General features: G+C 37.7%; 1 protein-coding gene and 1 long non-coding RNA gene across 13 annotated transcripts in view; one reads left to right on the forward strand and one right to left on the reverse strand.

The window, feature by feature from the left end:
• LOC126075894 (uncharacterized) overlaps window positions 1-18,040 on the forward strand; it is a 197,029-nt gene that overhangs the window by 130,928 nt on the left and 48,061 nt on the right. For 3 of the 9 annotated variants that reach the window (XR_007517316.1, XR_007517318.1, XR_007517319.1), the window contains exon 4: window positions 2,556-2,669. This is a non-coding gene — a long non-coding RNA (uncharacterized LOC126075894). Of the gene's footprint in view, window positions 1-1,873; window positions 1,970-2,555; window positions 15,718-18,040 lie in introns of those variants that run through there. The other 6 variants (XR_007517320.1, XR_007517322.1, XR_007517314.1 and 3 more) reach the window with 3 other exon arrangements.
• Window positions 1-18,040, reverse strand: part of NTN4 (netrin 4) — a 124,315-nt gene that overhangs the window by 4,919 nt on the left and 101,356 nt on the right. For 3 of the 4 annotated variants that reach the window (XM_049884094.1, XM_049884097.1, XM_049884098.1), the window contains exons 6-9: window positions 16,193-16,406; window positions 15,713-15,828; window positions 6,699-6,767; window positions 2,003-2,173 (exon numbers count right to left, since the gene is read on the reverse strand). In XM_049884094.1, coding sequence (XP_049740051.1) covers window positions 2,003-2,173; window positions 6,699-6,767; window positions 15,713-15,828; window positions 16,193-16,406 — 570 coding nt within the window. The remainder of the gene's footprint in view (window positions 1-2,002; window positions 2,174-6,698; window positions 6,768-15,712; window positions 15,829-16,192; window positions 16,407-18,040) is intronic. The other variant, XM_049884095.1, reaches the window with a different exon arrangement.

Below are 18,040 nucleotides of genomic sequence, written 5' to 3' on the forward strand. Positions count from 1 at the left end.
GCAGCATCATACTAAAAATTAGCATGTAAAGCAATGCTTTCTGTTGCATATTTTATTAGTATTTACGTTTGATTTCCCTATCTCTATGCTAATTCGTATCTACTTTGCTATAAGTTTGAGGGTACAAAGTTTATTTTGTACCCATAGGAAAAGGAAATACAATACATTAGTGCTATTCTTGGCATTCATTTATGATTGATAGATGTGTGAATGTATGTATGAACGTAGGAATAAATGAATTTGCAGGTATGTCCCATTAGATTGCCTCTTTTCAAAAGTAGAAAAGGAAGCAAGTTGGCGTGTAAAGTTTCAGAATTTTCTTATCAGCTTTCTTTGGCCTCAGCTATTGAACTTGTAAAAACGGAAAAACAAAGTAAAATGAAAGAGTGTCTGGTTTTGCTTTGGCAGGTTCCAGTCTTTTCTTCAAAGTAAGTAAACATGTTTTCAAGAATTCTTTGAATAATTGTGCTTCTGTTTTCAATAGTGATGAACTCAGTTGATTCTTTGACTTTGTTTGGCAGAAACCTGATTAGGAAGCACTATATAGTCCACCTCCTGGAGGGTGGCTCAGATGCTCAAAGCTTTTGTTTTTAATGTCTTACTCAAAATTTGGGCAGACTTAAAATAAAAAAAAAAAAAAACTTTTGCTAAGGTAATAGAAAAGTGATTATAAGAAAAGTCCCTAAGCACACATGATTGGGAAATAGAACTTTAAATGAATGATTCTTAGTTTCCTGTATTCAAAATCCAAGATGCTGCTTACTTTAATTTGTTCTTTGGAACTATATTAAAAAAATATATATATATATCCATATATAATGATTTGAAATATTCATTTTTCCCCTTTTCTTTATTAAAATTTAAATTAATTTAAATAAAATACTGAAAGGAGTAGAAACGGGTGTGAGAGATTGGTCAACAGTTAAAAAATTAAGAGTTTTACATCACTGTTTAGATTGGGAGTATATTTTATTGAAAGTTTCTTCTCTCTCTATTACTGGTTTCTTTCAAATTTATTAATCAAAGACCACAAAAGGCTTTATTAACATGCCTGTGGTTTCCTAGATTTAATATTTGGAAGGAATTAGAACCAGAACATAAATTATGTGCTTGTTTTATCAGTGCCATGAAGACACAGATGACGACTACATAAATGGGGAAATAGAGATAATTTGGGGGAGAATTATTATTTGTTTTACAAGAACCTACTATCTGGGCACTATGTTACTGCTTTAATCTGGGTCCTGATGGTAGGTACTAGTAGTACTATGATCAAAAACCTAAATCCTGTCCTCAAATTTGATGAGCGAGACAGAGAAATAAGCAGCTGATGACACAGTATGAAAAGCACACTGGTAGAGTGTAGAGGTGTCTCTACCTCTGCAGTAACACTTCAAGATGCAAATTAAATTCCCCGCCATCCTGAGTTACTCCAAGATTCTATAATTTTTTTGTTTGTTTTTTTTGTTTCTGTTGTTTCTAATATGAAACCAGAATGATCATTTAATGAGAAACAAGATGATGAGAACTTGAGAGTTGTTTTCTGCCCAGAAGAAACAGATGCTTCTCATGTAATAGTAAAAATGAATTCAATATTATTTGCACAGATGGAATTTTGCATTTGAACTTCCTTGGGGAACAGGCTCTACCCAGGGCACTGTAATAAGAACCAACTTTGAGATAAAGTATTACTGACAGATAAATTCATGAAAGTCCTTTCTATGCTATTGGCACCTGGCACCATATGAGACTTCACTGTTAGGTCAGACAGTATTATATTGCTCGATTTTAAAATATTTGACTTTTACATAACACGTGGAAAGGAAATAGTTTTTAATGCCAATTCAAATAATTTTATTTGGATTTTTCCCAGAATTCAAACGGTAAAGAGGAAAGAGATGCTATTGCTGAGTTTATTTAGATTGTGGTTCAGGGAATGTACAACAAGCAGCAAATCAGCAGAGACAAGGTACGTATTAAAATGGAAAAGTTTAATACTCACCAGGATTGAGGACTGGACAAGTGCAGCCTCTGTTAGTCCATGATTCTGGATACAATGTTCGCTTTCCTCGTAAAATCTTCAGTTTGGTAGATTTTAAGACTTTTTTTACATTCACATTGACCTCAGCATGGGAGCCTTTATCGTGAGCTGATAAAATCTTAATTTTTAGCACTGTAACAACACAATTCCAAAAGTCAAAATGCATAGAATTTCATATTAAAAACCAAACCCATTGCCATCAAGTTGAATCCAACTCACAGGAATGCTATAGGACAGAGCAGAACTGCCCCATAGTGTTTCTGAGGAGTGGATGGTGGATTTGAACTGTCGAATTTTTGGTTAGCAGCTGAACTCTTAACCACTTTGCCACCAGGGCTCTGAATTTCATATTTTGATAAATGTGAACAATAATTTAAATATGCATTTCATAATATAATAGGTGAATTAGTAATGATGAAAATGTGGAAATTTGTTTTAAAAAATCATCAGGCTCATCTATTTTTTAAATGGCTTTATCTCATTTATCTGTATTAACTATATTCTTTTTTCTTAGACATTTTCAAGTTCTACTCCTTCTGACATCACTATATGAAGAGAATATCAGCCATCTGCCTACTGCAAATATAATCTTAAACACATTCAGCTATCACATCTAAACAGAAAGAAGGTATATAGGAAGTATACTTGTTATCTTGGTTTTATTTATTTTATTCTTATTATATTATACTCTTCCCCCATGGGTCTGTCAGTTGGTCGTACTGTGGGGGCTTACGTGTTGCTGTGATGCTGGAAGCTATGATAAGCTACGATAGCAGTACTGAAATACCAGCAAGGTTACCCATGATGGACAGGTTTCAGCAGAGCTTCCAGACTAAGACAGGCTAGGAAGAAGGACCTGGCAGTCTACTTCTGAACAAAATTAGCCAGTGAAAACCTTATGAATACTGGAGAAAATCGTCTGATACAGTGCTGGAAGATGAGCCCCTCAGGTTGGAAGGCACTCAAAAGATGACTGGGGAAGAGCTGCCTCCTCAAAGTAGAGTTGATCTTAATGACTTGGATTGTGGTGTTGGCAAAGAATATTGAATATACAATGAACTGCTAGAAGAACGAACAAATCTGTCTTGGAAGAAGTACAGCCAGAATACTCATTAGAAGTGAGGATGGTGAGACTTCATCTCACATACTTTGGACATGTTATCAGGAGGAACCAGTCCCTAGAGAAGGACATCATGCTTGGTAAAATAGAGGGTCAGCAAAAAAGGGGAAGTTCCTCAATGAGATGGATTGACACAATGAATGCAACAATGAACTCAAGCATAACAATGATTGTGAGGATGTCACAGGACTGGGCAGTGTTTTGTTCTGTTGTATACGAGTTGGGACCAAATCAATGGCACCTAACAATAACATATTATACTCTTATGCCTAGAGAACGAAATTAATATATTTGACATGTATTCATAAAAGAATATATTTTACATATTCTAGGAGCCCGAGTAGTGCAGTGGTTAAGAGCTTGGCTGCTAACCAAAAGGTCGGTAGTTCAAATTCACCAGCTGCTCTTCGGAAACTCTATGGGGCAGTTCTACTCTGTCCTATAGGGTCGCTATGAGTCGGAATCAACTCGATGGCAACAGGTTTGGATTTTTTTGTTTGGAAAGTCCCTGCATGGCACAAACAGTTTGTGTTTGCCTACTAACCTAAAGGTTGTCAGTTCAAACCCAGCCAGCAGTACCACAGAAGACAGGTCTGGTTATCTGCTTCTGTAAAGATTACAGCCAAGAAAACCCTGTGAAGCAATTCTACTCTGTAATACATGGGGTCGCCATGAGTCAGGGTCACCTTGATGGCAATGGTTTTTTGTTTTTTTTTTTAATTTTTATAGTGATTATGCTTTTCAGTCTATGAAATGGCTGGGGGTTAAGTAATGGAATGCTTTGGGGTTGAGAAGAAAGTAGAGCTAAGGAACATTGGGATGCAATGTTCTATACTATTAAGAGTGTTCTTACTGACTCTTCTGTATCTCAAAAAGAAGACTGTGTGTAATTAGTGAACTCTATCCTTGCTGGTCCTTGCTGGTCCCATACCCTGACAGTATGGCTGTCAGCCAGCCGTCTTTATAGAATCATCAAATTTTAAACTTCTAAGAGGTCTTCAGACCTCATCTAGTCTCATTTCATGTGTGAGGAATTAAGTGTTAAGGAGTTAAGTGAACTGCTCAAGTTCACATGGCTGGTTGGTTAGTGGTAGAGTTTGGACTAGAACCTGATGAGATAAATGCATGAAGAATACATAGCATAGTGCCTGGTACATGGCCAGTGCTCAACAAAGGGTCACTATTATTATTCCTGGGGCCCTACTGGCGCAGTGGTTAAGCAAAGTGTTCAGCTGCTAACCAAAACGTTGGCAGTTTGAATCCACCAGTCGGTCCTTGGAAACCCTGTGAGGCAGTTGTACTTTGTCCTGTAGGGTCACTATGATTTGTAATCGACTTGATGGCAATGGGTTTGGGTTTATTATTATTCTAAGGAGCCATGGTGGTGCAGTGGTAAAGAGCTTGGGTGACAACCAAAAGGTCAGTGATTGGAACCCACCAGCTGCTTGATGGGAGAAAGATGTGGCAATCTGCTTCCGTAGAGATTAAAACAAAACAAAACAAAAAAACTGCAAACCCATTGCCGTCAATTTTGACTTGTAAGGACCCTATAGGATAGAGCAGAATTGCCCCATGGGGTTTCCAAAGCTGTAATCTTTATGGAAGCATACTAACACATCTTTCTCCCGTGGACCCACTGGTGGGTTCGAACCACCAGTCTTTTGGTTAGCAAACAAACGCTTAACCACTGGGCCACTAGGGCTGTTTCTGTAAAGATTACTGCCTTGGAAACCCTATGAGGCAGTTCTACTCTGTCCTACAAGGTCACTATGCATTCCAGTTGACTCTATGGCACACAACAACATTATTATTCTACTTAACTAAAGTCAAAGCAGGGACTTCGTCTACTCAGTATTGTAGCTCAGTATGTATTTGCTAGAGGAATAAAAAAATGAATCAAGTGTTTTGGCCATTAAGGCAGAGAATGGGGAGGGGGAAATCAATTTTTTTTCCCAAGTCTGTAGGAGTATTGCACTTGATAAAACCAAGAGATTTCATTACATCTTTAAGAACATTCAAATTCTGTTAGGTGGGAAATAATCCAGTTGTATTAAAAGTTGCCAATGTGGTTGCCTGTAAATGCAGTCAGAGAGCTACCAAATCTATACAATAATGAGACTCAGCGGGTATTTTCACTGAACAAGCTGACTTTCAACTAAACTGTCATGCTTTTTGCTTTTGATAGGAAATGCCATTCCCTCTAAACTGCCTTTCCTTTACTAGGCAATATACATTTCAGACATTTAGCCAATGAGAGATAAAGGAGGGAAATGTGCTGTGATTTTAGATAAGATTTATGAGGTTTTTAGCATTTACATTTTTTTTCTTCCATCTTTTATGAGATTAAATTCAATGTTATCAAGAACCTGAACACTTGGTTTTAGAAATCCTGGTTTCGAATTTTCCCTTCATTGTAGTGTATATTTTAGGTCATATAAATTATAGTACAATAAAAAGCCCCAGACACTAGTCAGGAATATGTTGTTAAGGTATCTTTAATGCACTTAGTAGTAAACATAAAGCCATTTAGAATTTGAAGGTAGTGACAGTCTTCGCTTAAGGCAGTGCCATTTTCCTTTTTGTATATTTTATATGATGTATATTCCTGCTTTGTGAAAGATAGACTAGTCTCGAGTATTCAGAGAGGTTAGAGTACAGACACAGACACAGAGAGCTAGTCTCAGTGCCTCTCAAATATATATCCTCTTATTCCTACCATTTACTGAGCATCTAGTATGTCTAGGTGATATCCTGTGTGCTTTTAAAAAATCTCATTTCATAAGGAAGATGGCATTATCCCTATTTTACAGATGAGGAAACAGGTTTGGAGACGTTAAGTTACTCACCCAATAAACCAGAAATCAAACTCATGTCTACCTGAATCCAAAGCCTGTGTTCGTCATCACCGTGAAATACTGCCTTAAGCTTATTTCTGCTTAGTATTGTTGTTGTTGTCAGGTATTGCCAAGTCGATTCCTACTCATAGCGACCCCATGTGACAGAGTAGAACTGCTCCGTAGAGTTTTCTTGGCTGTAATCTTTTACGAGGCAGATCATCAGGTCTTTCTCCAGCAGAGCCGCTGGGTGCATTCAAACTGCCAAACTTTCTGTTGGCAGCGGAGAGCTTAACTGTATTACTGGGCTCCTTCTGTTTGGTATTACTACATGATAAACTAGCACAGGAATTATTTAAGTGGCTAGAGACTACCTTTTTTGATTAATAAGTCATGAATCATCCATAAGAAAGGATCATATGTCACAGTTTTTTTTTCTTCTTTTTGTTATGTGTGCCTTTTTTTCTTATAGTACGATAATACTGCTTTTGCTCTACTAGCATCCTACCATTACCAGGACACTCAACACCGCCTATATTAGGAAAATCTAGGTCAAGACCAGAATACTGTGTTTGGTATCATTATATTAGACTATTGCACTGATTTATTGAGAAAGTTGCGGGACAGACTGTGGATTTTCTAAAACAATCTTTGTACTTAATTTGAATAGGTACTCAGAAGCATTCAAGATCTTCAAACTCACCATATGAATATTTCATTCCACAGAATGCCTTGGAGTTTCCTAACACCTGTTCCTTACATTCACATTTACCTACAGAAAGTAAATAAAAAACGATGTTAGTTATTTAGGAAGAAAATAAAGAAATCAGCAAGTAAATCCAGGTGACACAACTCTTTAAAGCTTGAGTGATTGTAAGAAACCATGGAAAGTCAGTCAAAGAAGTAGGATCTCTTTCTGAATTGAATTAGTTATCATCCAATAAAATATTGACCTAAGAAAAATATAGAAAGGTAGAAGAAATTACGTGTTTTAATGTTTGTAATGGATGTTATGATAAATACGGTCCAGTATTAGTATTCCATGCTAATGGAAAGGAAAAACTGAATGAGTAACCTATGTTGTTGTTGTTGTTAGGTGCCATTGAGTTGGTTCTGACTCATAGTGCCCTATGTACAACAGGATGAAACAATGCCTGGTCCTGCGCCATCCTCACAATCGCTGTTCTGCTTGAACCCATTGTTGCAGCCACTGTGTCAGTCCACCTCATTGAGGGTCTTCCTCTTTTTCACTAACCCTCTACTGTACCAAACATGATGTCCTTCTCCAGGGACTGATCCCTCCTGACAACATGTCCAAAGTATGTCAGACAAAGTCTCCCCATCCTCGCTTCTAAGGAGAATTTTGGCTGTACTTCTTCTAAGACAGATTCATTCATTCTTCTGGCAGTCCGTGGTATATTCAATATTCTTTACCAACACCATAATCAAAAGGCATCAATTCTTCCTCTGTCTTTCTTATTCATTGTCCAGCTTTTGCATGCATATGAGGTGATTGAAAACACCATGCTTGGGTAAGGCACACCTTAAGTCTGTCAGTTTGTTGTACAGTGGGGACTTGTGTGCTGCTGTGATGCTGGAAGCTGTGCCACTGGTATTCAGATACTAGCAGGGTCACCCACGGTGGACAGGTTTCAGCTGAGCTTCCAGACTAAGAAGACTAGGGAGAAAGACCTGGTGGTCTGCTTCTGAAAAAAATTAGCCAGTGAAAACCTCATGAAGAGCAGCAGCGGAATAACCTATAGAAAACACAATTGTCTCTTTACAATTAATGTTCCCCATAGCAAAATCAAACAAAATAAAATGGTTGGACAGTTCATTAAGGTAATGCCATACAATTTTACAAGTATTTACTGAGCGCCTATAATGTGCAAGGCATGGTGCTTTATACCTCAGAATATATAAAGATGTGAGATACAATTCTTCCCTTCAAGTGTATAAAACAAGAATATAAAAAGTAATATGTTTTAAGAGAAGTACGATATGATTTGTACTTCACAAATCACATATCACAGATATGTGATCACAGATCACATATGTTTAGCGAGATGGGAAAAGGTTTTGCATCTGAAGAAGAATTTAAAATGGACTTTGAAGAACAAGGAGGATATTTTCCCCCTAACAGTTAAAGCTATATATTACAACTATTATGTGCAAGAGATTTACTAGGCACTGTGGAAGACTTCCAAAATGCCTTTGCACGTAGTCTATATATAGCATTCTCATACTTATTTATGTGTCTGTTTCTTATCTAGATTGTGTTCCTTGATGGCAATGGTTATGTCTTATTCATCTTTATATCCCTAGATCCCAGAGTGAATAGGATTTTCATTTTTCCTGATTTAAAAATTGGATGCAATTTTCCCCCTTTCCTTTTCTGCTCTCATGCAGTGCATTTCATAGGCAATGAGTGGTAATAATAATGGTAGCTAATACCTACTGAAGGTGCTTATTATGTGCCAGGCACTACTGTAAGCATTTTACATTTATTTACTCATTTAAAATTCTGACAGAAATCTGATAGGAAGATAGCGATAAAAGAGCAAGCAAAGAAATGTAAGGGAGAAAGGGCAGGGTGTGTTCATGAAGACTGAGTGGCTGTGTTTATCTGGGGTATGGATTGAGTCAAGAAGAATAATAGAAGATATGGAGGGCCTTGATTGATATACAAGTTGGGCCTGAATTTAATTTGTTAGATAAAGGCTAATTTTATGTATAATTTCTCTAAACTGATAGCTTAAAAATATATATATGAAAATTAATATGGCATTGCTGTATTAAAAGTATTGGAGTTGAGAGAAAATGGAGGCAGAGACCCATGAAGCTAGTGAAATCAATTATAGCAACAATAGTAACGAATTCAAATGCTTCCTATAGTTATATACATATAAGAAACTTTAAACATATAATCTTTAATATTTATAATAACCTTATGAGATAGGCATTATAAATAAAATGAAAAAATGAAGGCTCAGAGAAGTTCATTAGCTTGTCCAAGGCAGCATAGCTAACAAGTAGCAAAGCCAGATTTTAAGAGTGGGTCTGGGAGAAACTGAAACCCCCGCTATTGTCTCTCAATCAAATATAATCTGGGTCCAAACAAGAGAGGTAGCTATGGGTCTAGACAGGAAGAAATATCAAAGGGCAATGCAGAAGAGTCTATAAATCTTGTCAGTTGATTGGATGATGGCAAGGGAAAAGAAAGTGTAAAGATGAAGTTGAGGTTTTAAGATGACAAAGAGGATTATAGTATTTTTTTTTTTTTAACAGAAATAAGGAAATTAGAAGAAGTGGTATACTTCAGGGGTATATAAGTTGAGATTTTTCTTTAGTAATCAATTGTCTAATTTAATTATTGAATTAGATACGGAGTAGTTTACAGAAAAGAGGAAAAGCTGAAGAACCAGGACTCAGGAAGGATAAGAATCAGGAAAGCACCGGAGATCTTGGTAGCAGGAACTATTGTGCAGTCTGTCATGACCTCTAATAATTTTTGGACTTTGTAACTTTCAGTTTAAATTCCAGGGAGAGAGCACCTGATTGGCTTCTCCAAAACTGGATTACATAGGGGAAGGGCAGTTCCCCAAAGAAATAATTGGGTTGAGCTACCACAGGAATAGCAGGAAAGAAGGGGAGATGGATCTGGTCAGGCAAAAACAGCAGAGATCTAGCATTAGAAGAATATAATGAATTAGAATTGCTTACAGAAACTCCAAGTAGAAATGAAAATAGCAGTTCTGGTGAGGCTAGGTGAGTAGAGATAGCAATATAGGAAAAAATGACATACTGGTTCTAGCTAAAGCCTCTATAGAAAGCAGAGAATGAGAATTTATAAGTGGAAAATCCCAGTGGAACTGAACAGTGGGAAAGAGAAATCAAAGGTATTTAAAATCAGCTGTTGTGACTTGTTAAATAATACTGCTTGTATAAACTAAACATAGCAGAAAGGATTAATCATTCAGAAATCTTAGAAATCTGAGTGGATAGCCCACAGCCTTTGATAATTCCACCAATGCAGGAGAGCATGGTGACCTACCATGCCATAAAACCAGTGGAACCCCAAATTACATGTACTGTTCCTCAACATAACGTTCTTGCCTTTAGTCCTTCGGTTTTTAGACTATAAGAACATACGTAGGTTTATTATTTGAAGATCTTTCTTTGGCTGCTTTCCAATACCTCCCTTTTCATATGTTTAGAGTTCAAATATTAAAATTTGTTCTTAAATAAATCTTTGTTGATCGGGCTTCAACCCAGCTGTGCTTTCTTAAAGGCAATCTGGAAGGGTCCAGTGGAGGGGGGGAGGCGGGCGGGGAAGCTATTTAGTTATACTGGGTTCTTACAACATTATAAAAATAAGCATTGTTTACAGTTCTGTAGTACTAGTTAAAGTCAGTTTTATTGTTCAGGAAGTAACATTTTACACCTGGTGTTCTCTACCTCACAAGAAGTGGTAGAAATTAAGGGTATCCTGTTTTTTTTTGTAGGCATAGTGCATTATACTCTTAGTCGAATGCTGTTTTTATAGAAACTTATGGTAGATAGATAGGTATCTCTCTCATGAGAGAAGTTCATTAGCTTGTCCAAGGCAGCATAGCTAACAAGTAGCAAAGCCAGATTTTAAGAGTGGGTCTGGGAGAACCTGAACCCCCCGCTATTGTCTCTCAATCAAATATGATCTGGGTCCGAGCTAGAGAGGTGGCTATGGGTCTAGACAGGAAGAAATATAAATAGGTATCTCTATCTATCTACCATAAGTTTCTATAAAAACAGCATTCGACTAAGAGTATAATGCACAGTAGATAGATAGGTAGGCAGGCACATATATTTGAGGAAACACTTTTTTTTTTATTAACTTTTATTGAGCTTCAAGTGAACGTTTACAAATCAAGTCAGTCTGTCACATATAAGTTTATATACACCTTACTCCGTACTCCCACTTGCTCTCCCCCTAATGAGTCAGCCCTTCCAGTCTCTCCTTCCGTGACAATTTTGCCAGCTTCCAACTCTCTCTATCCTCCCATCCCCCCTCCAGACAGGAGATGCCAACACAGTCTCAAGTGTCCACCTGATATAATTAGCTCACTCTTCATCAGTATCTCTCTCCTACCCACTGTCCAGTCCCTTTCATGTCTGATGAGTTGTCTTCGGGAATGGTTCCTGTCCTGTGCCAACAGAAGGTTTGGGGACCATGACTGCCGGGATTCCTCTAGTCTCAGTCAGACCATTAAGTATGGTCTTTTTATGAGAATTTGGGGTCTGCATCCCACTGATCTCCTGCTCCCTCAGGGGTTCTCTATTGTGCTCCCTGTCAGGGCAGTCATCGGTTGTGGCCGGGCACCATCTAGTTCTTCTGGTCTCAGGATGATGTAAGTCTCTGGTTCATGCAGCCCTTTCTGTCTCTTGGGCTCATAGTTGTCGTGTGACCTTGGTGTTCTTGTTCTTCATTCTCCTTTGATCCAGGTGGGTTGAGACCAATTGATGCATCTTAGATGGCCGCTTGTTAGCATTTAAGTCCCCAGATGCCATATTTCAAAGTGGGATGCAGAATGTTTTCATAATAGAATTATTGTGCCAATTGACTTAGAAGTCCCCTTAAACCATGGTTCCCAAACCCCCGCCCTTGCTCTGCTGACCTTTGAAGCATTCATTTTATCCCGGAAACTTCTTTGCTTTTGGTCCAGTCCAGTTGAGCTGACCTTCCATGTATTGAGTGAGGAAACACTTTTTTAAATTGGCAATATCACAGTGCTTAGGAAACTAATCACCACATTTTATTGAAAAAGGTGTCAAGGACCACTATTTTGTACCCAAGGGAATATTGCTGTTTAGTAGAAAAGTGAACGATGAGTTCTTCAGTCTCGTGCTCATCCGGATGAATTTCGGAGACTCTTTGGGGACATCATAGACCTAACAGCTGTCATGGACATGAGAGTCTGGAGTCATTCTGGTGCCAGTGCTTTATGTGGTTACTTGGTATGCTGCCAGCTTCTCAGTAACATGTATGAATGTCCTATAGTCCTAAGCACTTGATTATTATAGATCTGATTTAGCAGATAAAGTTGGAGAATTACGAAAATCATGTTAGAAAAACAGCAAAAAACTTAAAAAAATTGTCATTAAAGACATTAAAATAATAGAACTCAGACTATGTAGCATTAAGGTGAAAATTAATGGGAAATATTTTGTTCTTTTTTGAATATCAAAAAGATAAATATGACAGCTTCATGGTACCTTATCTTTCCCACCTTCTATCCTGCTTAAATTAAAACAAAACCCTTAGGAAAATGATCAGAATATTATGTTAAGTGAAAAAAACATGATACAGAATTGCAAATACCCCTTTTTCTCAAATTTAGGTTCTGGATTTTTAAAGGGTTCAAAAATTCTCTATGAGAACATTTTGTTTTGTTTTGAAGGCAAGTATAACTTCAGTCTCTTCCGGAACACCAAAATGCAATACTTGTAAACATAATCATCCACTAATGCAACATATTTATTCAATCACTGACGAGCTTTCTGAATCCATCCATTAAGGAAGAATAAGCCACTTGTACATCAGATTTGATCATCTGTATCCTCCCTAAGCTTATTATCTTTTGTGATGCCTCTTTTTTTAAAAAAATAATTTATTTTATTTCTTTTTATTGTTGTTAAAAATGTACACAGCAAAACATACACCAATTCAATAATATCCACACATACAATTCAGTGACATTGATTGCATTCTTCAAGTTGTGCAACCATTCTTTCCTACCTTTTGCAAGTTATTCCTCCACCATTAACATGAACTGACTACCCCCTAAGTTTCTTCTCTAACCTTTGAAGTTGCTGTCGTCAATTTGATGCCATATACATAGATTTTTAAAAGAGCACAATGTTCAAGGCAGACATTAAGGTTAAATTATTGTTTGGTTTAAAGAAGACTTCAAGGGATATATATATATATATTTTAGTCTTACAGTTATTTTCATTTTTTAGATGAAGGTTTACAGAGCAAATTAATTTACCATTAAACAATTAATACACGTATTTTTTTTGTGACATTGGTTGCCGACCACATGACGTGTCAACACTCTCCCCTTCTCAGCTTTGGGTTCCCCACTGCCAGCTTTCCTGTCTCCTCCTGCCTTCTCGTTCTTGCCCCTGGGCTGGTGTGCCCATTTAGTCTCGTTTTGGTTTATAAGCCTATCTAATCTTTGGCTGAAGGGTGAACCTCAGGAGTGACTTAAGTACTGAGTTAAAATGGTGTCTGGGGTCCATACTCTTGGGGTTTCTCCAGTCTTTGTCATACCAGTAAGTCTGATCTTTTGGGGGGAGTTAGAATTTTGTTCTACATTTTTCTCCAGCTCTGTCCGGGAGCCTCTATTTTGATCCCTGTCAGAGCAGTCAGTGGCGGTAGCTGGGCACCATTTAGTTGTGCTGGACTCAGTCTGGTAGAGGTTGTGGTAGTTGTGGTCCTTTAGTCCTTTGGACTAATCTTTCCCTTGTGTCTTTGGTTCTCCCTTGCTCCAGACAGGGTGGGACCAGTGGAGTATCTTAGATGGCTGCTTGCAAACTTTTAAGACCCCAGATGCTACTCGCCAAAGTAGGATATAGAACATCTTCTTCATAAACTATGTTATGCCAGTTGAGCTAGATGTGCCTGAGACCATGGTCCTCAAGGGATATTTTGGTTTAAGATTTCAACTTTAAATATTATCTCAGGGCAATAGTTTCAAGAATTCAAGGCAATAGTTTCAAGGATTCTAGCCTCCATGCATCTAGAAAGTCTAGATTCCAGGAGAATTTGTATATTTTCCACCTTTTGATAATGATTCATTTGTAGAATCTGACTGATCAAAATGTTCTATAAGAATGTTTTAAAATTGTGATTTTGTTCTGATTTAAAAGATAGATAGAATTTAGGTGGTGGGTATATATGAGTATTCAACTTGTTTAACTTTTCTCTATGTCTGAAAACTTTAATAATAAAATATTGGTGAAAATTTATCATAGAGACTCTCTGTCAACATAGCTTTGTAAATTCATACTTTAATACACCCTCTGTTCCATGCACATAACAATGTTAGATAAAATAGAAAATGAAAAGACATATCTTGTGTCAAAAACCAGTTAAATCTCTCTGTGGACTAGAAATGAATGAATATGGAAAGGGAAAGGTAGCTGCATTCATAGGTCTTTTGGATCTGGGCCCAGGATCAGGCAGTAGTGGTTAGGAGTTCAGACCCTAAGAAGTAAAGGGGACTTAAAAGCACCTGGGGTTAGGTTCATTTTTCTGAAGGCAGAGATTGGGGTGAAGGCTCTCCTTGCTAATGGAAGTAGGCTGGGGAAAAAAAAAATCCTAAAGATTATTGACCATGGTCTGGGTTTGTGATATTTAACAAACTGCAGGCCTAGGTAAGTGGGTAGGGCTGGCTCAGAAGGGCCTTGCTTTTTGTTTAACGCTCTGCTGTCCCTGTCTTGAAATTCCTAATCATTTTTGAACAAGGGGATCTGCATTTCCATCTTGCACTAGGAACCTACAAATTATGTAAATAGTCCTGTAAGTGGGCCTAGAAACTGAAGCAACTTGCTCTCCTTGTTTTCAAAGAACAGATATAATGTGTTGATATAATAGATGTAGATATGACAAATGAATAAGTATAATATAATACAATGAAATTACATTAGAGATTATCAATAAAAAGATAGTTTAAAAATCCCTGTTTGTGCAAAAGCGCAAAAATCATTTCCATATTTAATTAGTGTTACTTTGAATTTTATTGGCTTTATTATTTGGCTTATATTTAGTAAAAACTAAAATTACACTAAAAACAAAATAATTTTTGTTTTATAGTTGTAAAAATCTATAAACATAAGGAATTAACACCTAGCTTTTGCTTTGTACATATTTAAGACATAGCGGATCTCTACATTTCAAACCTGATGTATTTGGCTAGCTCTCAACTGTGTAAAGCAGTGTGGTTAGAGAGAGGGAAAAAATATACTGAAGTGTTAACAGCGGAGCAGCAACATTTTGGGTGTCTTATTTCTTTTTACCGTGATGTTTTGCATCTACCAAATTTTCTATAATAACTACATAAATTAATAATCAGAAAAAAAAAACAAAGACTTGTTAAAATAGCCCTTAGTTATATTTCATAGTGGAAACCCTGGTGGCGTAGTGGTTCAGAGCTACTGGTTGCTATCCAAGAGGTCAGCAGTTCAAATCCACCACTCACTTCTTGTAAACTCTGTGGGGCAGTTCTACCCTGTCCTATAAGGTCACTATGAGTCAGAATCAACTTGACAGCAATGGGTCTTCGGTTTTTATAATTCATAGTTGCAGATTTATGAGGTCACTACTTCATTAAGCCTTAGAACTAAAGAATTCCCAGTCACAGGATCCAAAAGCCGTTTTCTGGTTTGTCACACACAAATCATGGTTACTCAAAACTCCACCCAAAACTCCGTTGCCATAGAATCACTTCCAAGTCATAGTAACCCTATAGGACAGAGTAGAATTGCCCCACAGGGTTTCCCAGGCTGTAATCTTTATAGAAGCAGACTGTCATATCTTTCTCCCGAGGGGGGCTGATAGGCTTAAACCGTTGACCTTCTGGTTCACAACCGAAAATGTAACTACTGCACCACCAGGGCTCCTTTACTCATAACCACACCTGAAAATATGATACCCAGTTATATCTGCTGTCTCACCTGAATGTCGAAGTGCAGAAAATCCTTGCTCATCCTCCCACTCCCAGGTTGGTTCACTATTATTGTCCATGGAATGGAAGACAGGAGCTTCGTGATACCAGTCTATGTCTGTGCTGCTAACAAAATAGAAAGTAATGAAGCAGTTATTAAGGAATTTCTTAGAATTTGAATAAAGTATATTTCTAATGATTTAAACCATATCAGTTCGCATTCTTTCACTTTTCAGAAATAGTGTTTTCTCTCTGATATAAGGGTATACTGTTAAGAATAATAATTTATTTTGCAAAAAATGGACTAGCCCATCTCTAGAATCTTGCTAGAACAAATTACTTGACTCTACAGCTTGACTAAAATTCTTTAAAAAGTTGTGCAAGTAAACCTTTGCTCCACTGACATCATGTAAGATTCCCCAAATACCTGTCAGTTTTTCAAAAGAATCTGAAAGATGCATAGATGAGAGCAAGAGCTATAAACATTCACCTGCTGATACAATCTCCTGTGAGTGGGTCACAGCTCCCAGCACAGTCACAAGGTCTGCAGCCATAGTCTCCAAAGCCCCAGTATCCCACCATGCACCTGTCACAATGTGGTCCTGCCACCCCAGGCTTGCAAGGGCAGTCACCATTGCTGGGGTCACAGAAGGTCACTGAGCTGAAAGGAAGGACAGCTGATCCAACTGGATGGCAGGAACATACTGCAACCAAAAGGACACACAAGGATCAATGACTGTAGGTTATCTGTGTGGACATTCGGCCCAACAATCCCAATATGGTTTTTCCTCACCACACTCAGAGAATAATTACAGATAAGCAAGATACAGTCATAAAAGCATTTCTTTTATGTGAAAGTGAAAGTGTGTAAAAAAGAACCAAAAAATTTATTCTAAAATTAAAGGCATTAACTATGAATCAAAGATTAACTGTTAATGCCTTTTGGTTGGGGTAATGAGGATAAACCAGCAAATAAGACAGAAAAGGAGACAGCGAGAAAGGAAAAAATCATGAGTATAGTGTTCCGGAATCCAACCAAAGAAGGTTTCAAGTAGGGCGATGTGTCAAGTACTGATAGGTCATGGAAGAGGAGGGATAGGAACAGATTATTGCATTTAACAACATGAGGCCATTGGTGTCCTTGATAGGAACAGTTTCATGTAATAGTGTGTGTGGAACCTAACTGAAAAACACTCAGGAGTGAATGGGAGGACAGGAATTGAAGCACAAGTACAGACAGCTCTTTTGAGGAACTCTTCCATAAAGGCACAGAAATGTAGTAGGAGCTGAAACTGGGTGGGGATCTGAACTCAAATGATGGTGTGGGGTTTTGTTTGTTTTGTTTTAAGATGGGAGAAATTTCAACACATTTGATGCTTATGGGAATGATCCAGTCAAAATAGAAAAATCAATGAATAGAAGAAAGATGGTAGAATTATTGGAGGCATATATATTTTTTATACTTGAGTATACTTTACTAGGAAAGAAGGGATGGAATCTGGTGTAAAAGAGAAGGTGTTGGCCTTAGATAGGGGCATGATCAGTTCATACTTACCAGATGAAAGGCAGTGGATATGGACATAAATGTACACAAGTGGATAGATGCAGTGATGGGAGCTAGTGGGATTTTTCTTCTGATTGCATGTATTTTCTAGGTGAAATAGGAAGTAAGGTCATCAGGTAACAGGAAGAAAGGGAGAGAGATGTTGGAAGTTGAGGAGAGAGGAGCCAACAAGAGATAATTGTCTAGGAGAGTGGGAAAGTGAATGAGACTTAGGAAATAAAGTATAATCGCCAGAGAGCATGAAAGCCACACTTGAGAGGTTACACCCATTGCTGTGAAGCCGATTCCGACTCATAGGAACCCTGTAAGACAGAGTAGAACCACCCCATAGAGTTTCCAAGGAGTGCCTGGTTGATCTGAACTGCCGACCTTTTGGTTAGCAGCTGTAGCACTTGACCACAGCACCACCAGGGATTTAATTTTGGTAGGGTTAAATCTACCGCTTCAGACTGGAATCTATAGTCAGCCATTTCTGCAAGTCCTTGCTATTAATCAAGCATTCTTCCCCTCAGCCTTTTCTCTACTCCCAATTGCCTACCACTACTGTTCTGTTCAATTTGACAATTCCTAACACTTTCTTTGCTCTTGGGATAGCAAAGATAGCTGAAAAAGTAAAAAAAAAAAAAACAAAAGTCCTTATTGGTTTCACAAATTCATGTACCCTAGCTTCAGTTGATACCCTGATTGATGCTCGTTAACCCTCTTTATTCAATTTTACCTGGCTTTTTTTTTTTTTAAATAATACTTCTTACAGTGGCTGTCCTAGACCTTCCC

The sequence above is a fragment of the Elephas maximus genome, chromosome 4 (genome assembly GCF_024166365.1).
Source record: "Elephas maximus indicus isolate mEleMax1 chromosome 4, mEleMax1 primary haplotype, whole genome shotgun sequence".
Classification (NCBI taxonomy): Eukaryota; Metazoa; Chordata; class Mammalia; order Proboscidea; family Elephantidae; genus Elephas; species Elephas maximus.